Source organism: Sinocyclocheilus rhinocerous, unplaced genomic scaffold (genome assembly GCF_001515625.1).
Source record: "Sinocyclocheilus rhinocerous isolate Xijiao unplaced genomic scaffold, SAMN03320098_v1.1 scaffold1342, whole genome shotgun sequence".
Classification (NCBI taxonomy): Eukaryota; Metazoa; Chordata; class Actinopteri; order Cypriniformes; family Cyprinidae; genus Sinocyclocheilus; species Sinocyclocheilus rhinocerous.
In genome coordinates, this window is record NW_015640094.1 from 826,323 (window position 1) to 839,570 (window position 13,248).

The 13,248-nt window shown below is 34.3% G+C and overlaps 1 protein-coding gene across 2 annotated transcripts in view; it reads left to right on the forward strand.

Annotated features, from left to right (window-relative positions):
* LOC107752526 (polymeric immunoglobulin receptor) overlaps window positions 1-11,357 on the forward strand; it is a 15,134-nt gene extending 3,777 nt beyond the window's left edge. The window contains exons 1-7 of one of the 2 annotated variants that reach the window (XM_016568525.1): window positions 4,619-4,826; window positions 7,401-7,718; window positions 7,813-8,145; window positions 9,301-9,661; window positions 9,787-9,875; window positions 10,092-10,141; window positions 10,311-11,357. In XM_016568525.1, coding sequence (XP_016424011.1) covers window positions 4,781-4,826; window positions 7,401-7,718; window positions 7,813-8,145; window positions 9,301-9,661; window positions 9,787-9,875; window positions 10,092-10,141; window positions 10,311-10,403 — 1,290 coding nt within the window. In that variant the 5' untranslated portion in view covers window positions 4,619-4,780 and the 3' untranslated portion in view covers window positions 10,404-11,357. Of the gene's footprint in view, window positions 1-4,618; window positions 4,827-7,400; window positions 7,719-7,812; window positions 8,146-9,300; window positions 9,662-9,786; window positions 9,876-10,091; window positions 10,142-10,310 lie in introns of those variants that run through there. The other variant, XM_016568526.1, reaches the window with a different exon arrangement.
* The last annotated feature ends 1,891 nt before the right edge of the window (window positions 11,358-13,248 follow it).

Below are 13,248 nucleotides of genomic sequence, written 5' to 3' on the forward strand. Positions count from 1 at the left end.
TGTAATTATAGTCATTTTTTCTTATGAAGCTATTAACAATTTTGCATTTATATTAAATGTGTTATACTAAACATGTTTATACTTATGTTTTAGATAAATGGATTCCTTTGTAAAGGAAAGATTACAACAGTGGAACCTCTGCGATTTAATAGAAACATTTCAAGGTAAGTAATTATTTAATTTAGTGATGTATAAGATTTTTTTTTTTTAAGACTTTTGTTTGTTAATGGTAATGAACTGCCTCCTCTGGTGAAGCCTGGTTTCTCCCAAGACTTTTTTTCTCCCTCTACCACCAAAAAGGAGTTCTTTGCCACAGTTGCCTGTGACTTGCTCATCAAAGGATCAAAGCATTAAAGGGTTTGTTCACCCAAAAATGAAATTTCTGTCATTAAGTACTCGCCCTCATGTCGTCCCAAACCCGAAAAATAGTCAACATGACTACAGTGGTTCAAACTTAATGTTATGAAGCGACAAGAATACTTTTTGTGCGCAAAAACAAAAATAACCACTTTATTCAACAAATTCTTCTGTCCCCTGTCATACTGCTACGCTATTTACGTTGCAGAGCTTCAGTGTTTACATCAGAACTCGGGCTCAGTATTGGCCGATGCATGCGTGTGATGCTGACGGAGGAGCCGGCCAATAATGAGTCGGCGTTCGGATGTAAGTACACGGAAGCTCTGAACTGCATTCACTACGTCAACTGCGTATGTCAACAGTTCAAACTGTTAAATAAAGTTATTTTTGTTTTGTTTTTGCACACAAATAGTATTCTCGTCGCTTCATAATATTAAGGTTGAACCACTGTAGTCACGTTGACTATTTTATCGATGTCTTTAATACCTTTCTGGACCTTGAAAGGTGCAATGACGTTGCTGCCTATGTGTGGTTCAGAAACCTCTCGGATTTCATCAAAAATATCTTTATTTGTGTTCCGAAGATGAACGAAGATCTTACAGGTTTGGGACGACATGATGGTGAGTAATTAATGACAAAATTTCATTTTTGGGTGAACTAACCCTTTAAGTCATGAATTTTTATAGCAGCTCTCTGAATAAACTACTTGGAGGGGGCGATATTACCAGAATCTTTACCACAATATGAGACGTTTTTAACCACAGTAAGAACAGGCATTTCAATTTAGTAATTAAGTCAGATATTACTCATTGAACTTAAAGCCATACCCTGTATTTCTCAACATCTTTGCTTAAATAACTGCTAATTAAATGTGCAAATGTTAAAACCCACATCAGACTATTTGACAGCCGGCTATTTTACCAGTTGTATCTTCATTAATACTTTTGAGTATTTGAGTAATTGCTTAAAGGGATAGTTCACCCAAAAATGAAAATTCTGTGATCATTTACTCCCCCTCAAGTTGTTCCAAACCTGTATGAATTTCTTTGTTCTGCTGAACACAAAGGAAGATATTTGAAAGAATGTCAGTAACCAAACAGATCTCGCCCCCCATTGACTACCATAGGCAGTTCAAGTTGGATAGAAAGACCTTTGGCATATACTTTGTAACTTTTAAAATAGTTTACATGCACAAACAGCTATATTACTACCTAAAGGAAAAGTAAAATCCAAAAAAGGATAATATAGGCCCATTAAATTACACTGCTCTGTACATAAACTCTTTCCTTCAGTGATTCTGCTTTTTATCCACAGGTGTCATGACTAATGGTCATTCATCATTTTTAGAGTTAACCTACTTTAATTCACTACAACACTGCTTCAGTTTTACTTTTACACAGTGTAACACTGCTGTTTTTTTCTGTGATTCATTTGTAAACATATATTGAATCCCTTTACTGTTTGTCATATATGCCAACTAAAGTTTATTTATTCTTTCAAGGTTGGTACTAATATGGTGCACTTCCTCAACAATGAGACAAGCCAGGATCCACATGTCTTGGTGCTTGGAGACAAAGAAAATTCCTCCCAAGTTTTCATCATTTTCAATGGAGAGGCAGTTGAAAAGGAGACCTTACTGCAAGCAGTGGATGTATGCTTCAAAATGTTCTACATCTATGACATAAACTACCCAAAGCCCTCTGCTCCCATTTGGGAGTTCTTGCAGCATGCAGTCTATAATATTCCTGGAGGAGTACCTTCTACACATTGCTGCCTCCTAAAAAACTTTGTATTCAATGTTACTAATCATCAGTAGATCCAGTAGCCAAAACACACATTAAGGTGTTTATAACACAATGCATATGGTGTACACTGTAGCCTTTTTTATTAAGGATATGTTTATTTCTTGAAGTATTATAAAGGTATGTCCTTGGTGTACACATTTGTGTAGTTTTTGAATTGGTATACTGAATGTGCACATTTGTGATTTAAATTTGTATACCGTATGTGCACAAATGTTTAGGTTGTATATTTCTGTAAACCCACATCAAACTATTTGACAGCTGGTTATTTTACCAGTTGTATCTTCATTAATACTTTTGAGAATTGCTTAAAGGGATAGTTCACCCAAAAATGAAAATTCTGTGATCATTTACTCCCCCTCAAGTTGTTCCAAACCTGTATGAATTTCTTTTTTTCTGCTGAACACAAAGGAAGATATTTGGAAGAATGTCAGTAACCAAACAGATCTCGCCCCCCATTGACTACCATAGGCAGTTCAAGTTGGATAGAAAGACCTTTGGCATATACTTTGTAACTTTTAAAATAGTTTACATACACAAACAGCTATATTACTACCTAAAGGAGAAGTAAAATCCAAAAAAAGGATAATATAGGCCCATTAAATTACACTGCTCTGTACATAAACTCTTTCCTTCAGTGATTCTGCTTTTTATCCACAGGTGTCATGACTAATGGTCATTCATCACTTTTAGAGTTAACTTAACACTGCTTCAGTTTTACTTTTACACAGTGTAACACTGCTGTTTTTTTCTGTGATTAATTTGTAAACATATATTGAATCCCTGGAATGTTTGTCATATATGCCAACTAAAGTTTATTTATTCTTTCAAGGTTGGTACTAATATGGTGCACTTCCTCAACAATGAGACAAGCCAGGATCCACATGTCTTGGTGCTTGGAGACAAAGAAAATTCCTCCCAAGTTTTCATCATTTTCAATGGAGAGGCAGTTGAAAAGGAGACCTTACTTCAAGCAGTGGATGTATGCTTCAAAATGTTCTACATCTATGACATAAACTACCCAAAGCCCTCTGCTCCCATTTGGGAGTTCTTGCAGCATGCAGTCTATAATATTCCTGGAGGAGTACCTTCTACACATTGCTGCCTCCTAAAAGACTTTGTATTCAATGTTACTGATCATCAGTAGATCCAGTAGCCAAAACACACATTAAGGTGTTTATAACACAATGCATATGGTGTACACTGTAGCCTTTTTTATTAAGGATATGTTTATTTCTTGAAGTATTATAAAGGTATGTCCTTGGTGTACACATTTGTGTAGTTTTTGAATTGGTATACTGAATGTGCACATTTGTGATTTAAATTTGTATACCGTATGTGCACAAATGTTTAGGTTGTATATTTCTGTACTGTATGTGCACATCTGTGTTTTAAATGCATACTATATGTGCACCTGTGTAGGTTATGAATTTGTATACTGTATGTGCAGATGTTTAACTTGTATATTTCTGTACTGTATGTGCACATCCGTTTTAAATGTGTATTATACTGTATGCGCACCTGTGTAGGTTTTGAATTGGTAAACCATATGTGCACATTTGTTTTGAATTTGTATACCGTATGTGCACATTTGTTATAAATATTTGTACTGTATGTGCATATTTGTGTTTTGAATTTAACGTGTATTTTAATTTATGTATATTGTATGTGTACATTTGTTTTGAATTTAATGTGTATTTTGAATATTTGTACTTCAACATTTATTTGCCATGTGTTCTACATGTTCACTCCTGTATTTTGAATTCAATATATGCAAATAATTGTGCATATTTATATTAAATACTAGGCTCACCAATATTGAGTACATGTCATTTAAAACTTAAAACCTGTTTTTAAAACAGATTTATTGTTTTTCTACTTAAATAATCAATCTGTATTTGAAAACAGTGTTTTTTATTCATTAAAATAATCACATGAATAAAAGTAAATAGTTAACCCAACAGTTGGGTTATTTTTAACCCAACATTTTTTAGTGAGTACAGTTTTTTTCTTTCACGCCAAGAAGTGTAAGAAAAAATTAATTAGGCCTATTAATTTGTGTAAAACCATTCAGGCCCAGTAATTTATGAATGACATAGTTTAGGCACAAACCTTGTCAACTAGCGCCATCTAGTCACGGATTTCAGGAACAGGCGTTGACATTGTTGAACAAATAATTAGGCTATTACTCAACTGCAAATGAAGGCTTGAGTTCTAACTTATAAAACGAATACCAATCTAAATTTACATTTGGTTAATCTACATTTCGTTTATTCGTGAAATATTGCTGGGTTTTAGAAAGGAAACATATTTATTTTATACCAAACATCACATAATTTAACGTTAAAACAATTATTTTCTGATTAATATATGACATTGTTTTTTTTAAAAGCTTATTATTGAGGTAAATATTCAGAACAATCTGAGGCCAAACAGATTGTTCTAAAGGGGAAGGATGACAGGAAAGAAGGATAGAAGACTGTGCAGGAAATGTTGAAATCTACAGTGGTAAATAAAAGGAAGCCTGGGTTGGGATACAATTTATTTCAAGTCGGAGATACATGTGAAAAAGTTTTAGCATTTTTGATCCTAATAATCACTTAATACATTTGATTAGACGCATGGCTTTTCTGCTGAGTACCGTAGTGCTGCTTTTAGGAGCCCTAGGTAAGTCCTTTTAGAGAAAATAATTAAATTTTGTATACTAAACCTGTGTTGGTTCATTACATTATTCTAAGGAAGGGTTCTTTTTTTTAATATATATATATCAGGCTACTGCTTTGTCAAACATATATGTTTTTGAAAATACATTTAATAGGCTATAATAACATTACAATATTAACTGAAGGTATGAGCATCGTCAACAATGTATTTAATGTTTTTATCAATAATTGTCTAGAGGAAATTCTATCATGCTGAACATTCGCTTTTAATAAACATGTTAAAAGAACAGGCTGTATAAAAGCATGGATGAATATTTAGAATAATACATCACTATACATTACAATAAACGCAAAGAAAACATATTTAACAAAAAGGATTTGGTAGGTTATTTTATATAGATATTTCTTCTCTAGTAGTAAAAAAACCCCACATTTCAACATTCATCAATTCACTGACGTCAATGTGATTTGTACGTAATCATGCTCGTCTGACATTACAACAGCAGAATTTTAAACGTGCCCTCTCACCAAACATCCTCTTTTTTTTCTATCAGACATGAAACACGGACTTGTGAATGTGATCTCCTGTGATAGTCCGCATAGTAGGCTATATTTGTGTAATTTCTGATAGGCCTATATCTGCAAATGTTCTTTTGAAAGCAGACCAATAAAAACAGCGCATATCGAATACAAAGCAGGATTCTCATTAATGGTGCGCAGAAGAAAAAAACAGGTCGGTTGGTTGTTTACATTTAGCCCTCCTAAGAACTCTATACGTAGCCTATATAGGCAACACTATAAACTGCAGTTATTAAGTGTAGCAGTTAGACTCAGGTTCTCGATTTCGCTGAACAATTTCTTCTTTTTCTTAAGCGTTTTTGGCGGTTGGCAAACCAGCTAATAGGTGCTTTCGCTGAACAGTTTATTACCTCATCAGCGCTTTGAATCAATGAAAGTTTGTCGAAATCAGTCGACTGACAGTCCCACCTACTGGCCGGACTGTTAAAGAACAGGCTATATAAATACATGTGTTGTGTCGAAATCAGTGACCTAGAGGTCGCTGTAGAATTTGTGTGTGAAGGAAATTGGAAACGAATTACCGTAACGAATTACGGTAACATAATGCTGCCTTGTGATTTGTTGATCTATTGTGTATCTGCAGCTGCACTCTTAAAAATAAAGGTGTTTCGCGATGCCATAGAATAACCTTTTTGTCTAAATGGTTCCATAAAGAACCTTTAACATCTGAAGAACCTTTCTGTTTGACAAAAGGTTCTTTGTGGCGAAAGAAGGTTCTTTAGATTATAAAAAGGTAAGAAAGAGATGGTTCTTTAAAGAACCTTTGACTGAATGGTTCTTTGTGGAACCAAAAATGGTTCTTCTATGTCATCGCTGTGAAGAACCTTTTAAGCACCTTTATTTTTTTTTAAGAGCGTGTTCTCATCGGAGAAATATACTTTCTAGGATATAAAATAAATAAGTTCATGTATCACCAGAGTGAAAAAGATGGTAACAGATTTCGTTAGTGTCTTTTGTGGCCTTGCCAGATTTGGTGACCCTGCTGTATGTGTGCAGTTGTTCACATCAGACTGAAATGCTTTTTGGGATATAAAATAAATAAGTTAAGATATTATCAGTGTGAATTTGGGTACACTGTAAAAAAAATCCTGTAAAAAAACGGTAAAATTCTGGCAGCTGGGGTGCCGGAAAAATACCGTAAAATAACAGGCACATTAAATAACAGTAATTTTCCGTAATTCAAAAATACAGTTTTTTACTGTCATTTTACATGAGATTTTCAGTATTTTCTTCAGCTTGTAATGTTCAATAAGGAGCTTTACTTAAATACTGTGGAAAGTTAAATAAAAACCATGAAATTATCATTAAGTTTGAACACTGCTTTTATTCAAATAATCAGTCATAAGTGCAAAACATATGTAAATAATGTGAATCCAAGGCATAATTTGCGAGTGGAATGACATGCATGCACTGCTTTTCGCTAGGATCGATACTGTCGTAACCAATTTTATGAAATATTATATTATTAATGCTATATATATATATATATATATATATATCATTTTTAACTGCATTTCAAAAATACGTGGAAAAAACTGTAAAATAAAACGGTAAAATTTCGTAAAATAAGTTTTTTTTTTTCAGTGTAGCATTAAAGCGATTCTTTGTGAAGTAGAAGTGGGTAACAGATTTTGATAGTGTCTTGTGCTGCCTTGTCATATTTGGCGACCCTATTTCTGCAGCTGTTTACATTGAACCAAAATTTTTTGTTGTTGTATGAAACAGAGAAGACTAGACATCACCAGTGTAGATTTGGGTAACAGTAAAGCCATTGTGTTTGAAGTAGAGAGGGCAACCGAGTTTGGTAACCTCCAATACTGCCTTGTCAGATTTGGTGACCTAGCTGTAGGCAATATAATGTCCTTGAATAGTTCACCCAAGAATCATTATTTTTCTCACCCTCATATTTCATATGGCTGATATTCTTTCTGTGAAAAATTCTGGGTGAGATTTCCAAAGAAAATCTTTCTAGAGAATATTTAAATTTTGTGACTCACAGGAACCAACTCTCTATGGACAGTAAGCAAGATAACGGCTCAAAGTGGAGGATCTGTCACCATTCCCTGTCACTACCATCAGCTGCACAAGGACTTGCCAAAGTTCTGGTACAAAGGCAAGAACTGGCTTACCTGCTTGAGACTGCGACCTACCAACCAAGAGAAGCGAACAGGCATCAGCTTGTACAACAGCCCAGATGAACTGGTAACAACCATGACGATGACAAACCTGCGCAGCAGTGATTCGAACCGCTACTGGTGTGCAGTCAAAATACGAGATACCTTTGTCAGAACATCTCTAGAGCTTACCGTCACTGAGGGTAAATGATTTTGAGATACTTTAGTACCACTACAAAGCATTTGATAGTTCATCAGTTAAATCACTAATTGATTTTGTTGACTGATTATTTTCAGGTACTCCAGATCTGTCAGCAGCCAGCAACAGGGTGTCGGGTGAAGAGGGCGGCAATGTTACTGTACAGTGTCTCTACAGTGACAAATTTAAAGATACTGAGAGAAAATGGTGCAGAAGTGGAGATCTGCACTCCTGTCAAACGGCTCAGGATATAGAGCCATCCCTTGGTGCAGCTCTACAGATAAATGATACAAATGATGGCATTTATACCGTGACACTGACAGGACTGAAGAAGACAGATGCAGGCTGGTATTGGTGTATGGCTGGGGAAGTGCAGGTTCCCGTTCATATCAATGTTGATTCAAGACAACTCATTACAGATGCCAACACAAGTAAGTAATGATCACATTTCACATATCATTAACATGTACATTAGAGTAACACCACATCCTTACCAGACGCGACACCGCGTAATTATAATTAAAAAAATTATAAAACAATTGGGAATTTATACCTCACAATTTTTCTTTCAATAATGAGTTTATATCTCGCAATTCTTACTTTTTCTCACGATTGCAAGTTTATATCTCGCAAAATTCGATCCCTTTTCTCAGAATTGTGTGATATAAATTTGCAATTGCGAGTTAAGTCTCGTGATTTATATCTCGCAATTCTGACTTTACAGCACGCAAATGCGCCTTTATATCATGCAACTGTCACTTTATAACTCTCAATTGCGAGAATTTGTGAGATGTAAAAAAAAAAAAGTCTTTTTTTAAATTTTTTTATTTCGTGGTGGAAACGGGCTTCCATACTTCATGATTGTAATAGCCATAATGAAATTTACAGTGGGTAATTTACCTTAGATCTTAAAAATGACGTCCAATGATGTTCAAACTGTGAAGTCTATTTAAACAAAACATATATTCCATGACAAAGATTGTACCAGTCACTGAGTAGGCTATGTATTTGAAATAATATAAAAATGGTTTATCAACGATTTATTAATTTGATTATGTACTTACCCATTTTGTTGTGAGTTTACACTATTGGCAATGGACAGCGGACCTTTTGCCCACAGAATTTTGCTTATGTGTCATTTCTGCAAAACATATCTAAATCACATTTCAAACAGGTTTCTCGAAAACTCCCTCATCAGTCATTGGTTGGCTAAACAGATAGCCCCGCCCCAAACTCATGCCATTGGTTGAGCCAGTGTTGCTATGTAGGGGTAACCAAACAAAGCAATGTTTTGAAAGAAAACTTTTTAGACTTTTGGTGGGAATCATCCAATGTCTTCTCTCAGCACATCAAGCTAGAAGGAGGTTTTTTTTTTTATAGCCTATCATTTTATTTCTTTGGAGCCGGCTCTTATGTCCGGAGTGCTTACTATTATAATATTCAAGAAATGACACACTTCCCCTTTAAAGATAATAGGATTCTAGGTAAAGCAAAACAACACATTCCTGTTCTGATATAAAATGTAGTATAGTAAAACAAGTAGTAATGTGTCAAATATGTGTCATATCTGACTGTTTTTTTTACAGGTCCTTTCACGTTTACGACTGCACAATCTTTCACTTCATCTAACTCTTTAGATGTACACAAACATAATTCAGTAGCAACACTTGTACCCACAACATCAAAATTACCTGAAAGTACTTCGATTCAGACAGAAAAAACTGACCAGACATCTACAGCATCCCCAAAGCAGTTTCATTCAACGACACAGTCCTCATCCTATCCAACCACAACGGAGAACTCAAACAATGACCCATCTCACAGCAGTAGTACTGTTAGGACAACACTAACCAGCAGATCAACAACTCCACATGTTGGTAGTAACTCTACAGTTACTCTGTCATCTAAAGATCTGACATTAGAACCCAAAACCACTTATGAAAGCAGGTACGTTCAAAATATACTTCTGTAAAACATAAATACTATTTAACATCTGTTTGGATCTATTTGATACTAACTGATAACATATCTCAGCTTCAGTATAAGTCTAATAATTTCCTTATTTGTTTCAGGGACCTTATTTGGGTGATTGCACTAGTTTGTGGTGCACTGCTTATATTAATGTTACCTGTGATTTCCTGGAAAATGTGGTCATGGCATAGTAAGACCTCTATTATTATTATTATTATATTTTTATTGTATGAGGCTGGTTATTATATCGTACACTTAATTGTTCAATAAGCATTCACTTGTCAGTATTTACTATAATTTTTTTCTCTTGTCTATACTTTAAAAATAAAGAAAGAAATTATATATATATATATATATATATATATATATATACACACATACACACATTTTTTTCTGACCAATTCAGTGAAGGCAATCACAAGAGAGGAAGCAACAGAAATAACAACAGACCTCCATGTAAGTAAATATTTCAGAAATATTATATAACAAAATGCAAAATAATGTTTTCAGGAAGAAAAAAAAAAGTAAAAAAAAAAAAATTTTTTTAAAACAAAGTTCTTGCCTCAAAATTAAAAAAGTCCAAAACAGCACAACAAACAATAAACTTTTTTTTTTTTTTTGATAGGCAAATGACAGCGTTGATCTGCTGGGCAATGAATGGACAAATGCTTCAGTTGTGCAGTTCAGCACAGACTCAAACACTGTCCTAATAACGTAACCTGTTGAGACCTCTGGAACACAAAGATGGAATAGAGGCTTTATCATGTCTCTGTGTCAAGAGCCACTTTCCTGCAGAGTTCAGATTCAACACTATTTAGTTGCATCTGAATCAAGTAATCCAAGTATTTGGGTTTACTTGATAATGACAGCCAGGTGTGTTGGAACTAAACTCTGCAGGTATCTCCAGACGCATGAAACAGACCAGAAGATGGTGCGCGCCACTTGTATAATTAACCTACAGCCTTTCCTGTGGTATTTATATGGTTAAAAAGTAAAGTTATGTTAGGTTTTGTCTTTCATCTCAACTCCCTAACAAAGTTGTCAGCACACTTAAGAATCTGCAAAATAATAATGATGTCCAAAACGTCCAAAACGACGACAATTCAAGTGCTCAACATAATTCCTGAGTGTAGAAGTGTCTAAATTCTTTCTTTCTCTTTTTTTTTTTGAAACAACAAATTCTTGAATGTTTTGACTGAAAAGTGTGTTTGTTTATAATTATGTATTTTCATATAATTTTGTATTATAATGCAAAGAGATTTATACCTTTTTAATTGGGGCTTTAGTGTCCAAAAACTTTTTAAGGTGTAATTTGAATGATTAATTTGGTTAAAAAAAGGTCTGGTCACTCCCCTAGACAGAAAACTTGTATTACATTAAATTAAATAGAACACTACAGTTAAATTTGTTTTGAGAAACCAGCCCTTTGTAAGTCCACATAACTTGTCGTACTGGTTCATGCTCCATAGTATTTCATCAAGGCAGTAATCTCCATATCTAAAATGGCTTGTTTTCTCACATGTTAAGATAGCTTCAGCAAAGCATGAAACAATTTTTAGAAATCAATAAAACAGTTCTCTTACTATACGAACCAGTTTAATGAGGAAGCTGTGACCTTGGACATTCATTTAACAATACAGTTTCAGACTTGACTTCTAAACTATCTAGTTTTGTCTGACAGTCAGGATTTTTCAGCTGGTAACCTAACAAAGAAAGTTCTCTTAGTCTCTCCTCCGCAGTCTTCACTTCCCTTCTACTTTTTTTCTTTAAAGAAAATCCATTTGTTTGTTTGCATACCTTCTGAGTAGCTCAATACTAATATGCTTAGTTGGTGTATGTGAGAATATGTGGAATTATATGACCTGATCAAGCAGCTATGATATGTACAAACCTTTCAAGCAACTAATAATGATCAAAGGAGGTGTAATACAAACATAGAAGTAATTTTTTTAAATTACTGAGATGGCATATATATCATGGTTCCATCCACAAAAACCCAATAGGATGTTTCCATTGGCTTTTGGATTACTGCAGAAAATAAGATCTGTTATGATTCTTACATGTTTTGTCCATCATGATAATCTTCACAAATGAATGCAACTTTTATGAATTTTAAAGGCCTTAATCAAAAATGACTAACTAAATGTAGGCTATAAACGAACTACACAACAGTCACGTCTTCAACGCCGCCACCATTAAGCTTCTGACAGCTCTTTCAGTCTTTGTTAAAAAAAAAAATTCCCTGAAAGGTTGAGTTGGACTAGTTTGCAAGAGTGTGATTACAAATGAGGCTATAAAAGTGGACTAGTGAGTTTATCTGAATGTCACTATCAACCTCTGTAGTCTCATTTAACCACTCTGTTAGCAACAGTCTTTTGAAGACAAGTAAAACTTTTAAAAAAATCACAAGGGGTATTACTGATGTATTTTATGTCATAGAATAAGATGTGAAAATATCTGAAGTTTGTTTTAACCACAGACCTTATTTCAGGCATTTACCTAAAAAAAAAAAAAAACTAAAAATGCAAAATTGTTTCCGGGTTTAATGTCAGATATTAGTCAAGACTTGATCAAGGTGCTGTAACATCCTTTTAAATTCATTTCAGATGGTAATTTCTTTCAGTGGTAATTGGGTGAAAATAGGAAGTTAGTCCCACACTGAAACTGGTTTAATGAATATAGCTATAGGTCAATATGTTTGACGTTCAGTTTACATCAAATCAACATCGTGTCAAGTTTTTGACATCAGCTTGATTTGCACATTTGAACTGTTTTTTGATGTCAATTTGAAGTATTTTTTACAATTATTTGTTAAAGCAGCACTATGTAACTGTTTCTGTGTTCAACATGTATATAATGAGCGAGTACATCATGAATTCATCTTCCAAACCGCGTTTTTGTCTTATTCCGAATCACTACGGTACACTTACAATAAGTACTTATATTTGGACTATTGTAGCCTGGTCGGGTCGACACCGCTGCGGAGTAACACATACCTGCGTGAATCGCCATAGACATAAACTTAGAGAAGTAGCTCCGGTTGGAATGTTCTTCCGCGGGATGTGTGCAGTTCTGTTTATTAACCGCTAGAGCGCCAAAAGGTACATAGTGCTGCTTTAATTAAAGAATCCTGAAAAAAAGTATCACAGGTTCCAAAAAAATATTAAGCAGCACAACTGTTTCCAGCACTGATAATAAATCAGCATATTATTATAATTTCTGAAGATTATGTGACACTGAAGACTGGAGAAATTATGCTGAAAACTCAGCTTTACATCACAGCAATAAATTACATTTTACAATACATTCACACAGAAAACAGTTATTTTAAATTCCAATAATATTTCACAATATTACTGTTTTTTCTGTATTTTTGAATAAATTAAATGCAGCCTTGATGAGCAGAAGAATCTTCTTTAAAAAAAAAGTCTTACTGATCCCAAACTTTTGAACTGAGTGGATGTGTGATAATAAACGGGGAGCAGCTCATGCCAGCATTAATCCGTTAAAGAGCCCAATCCCTAGACAGGACACCTAGACCCCTGAACCCTAAACAGTGAACA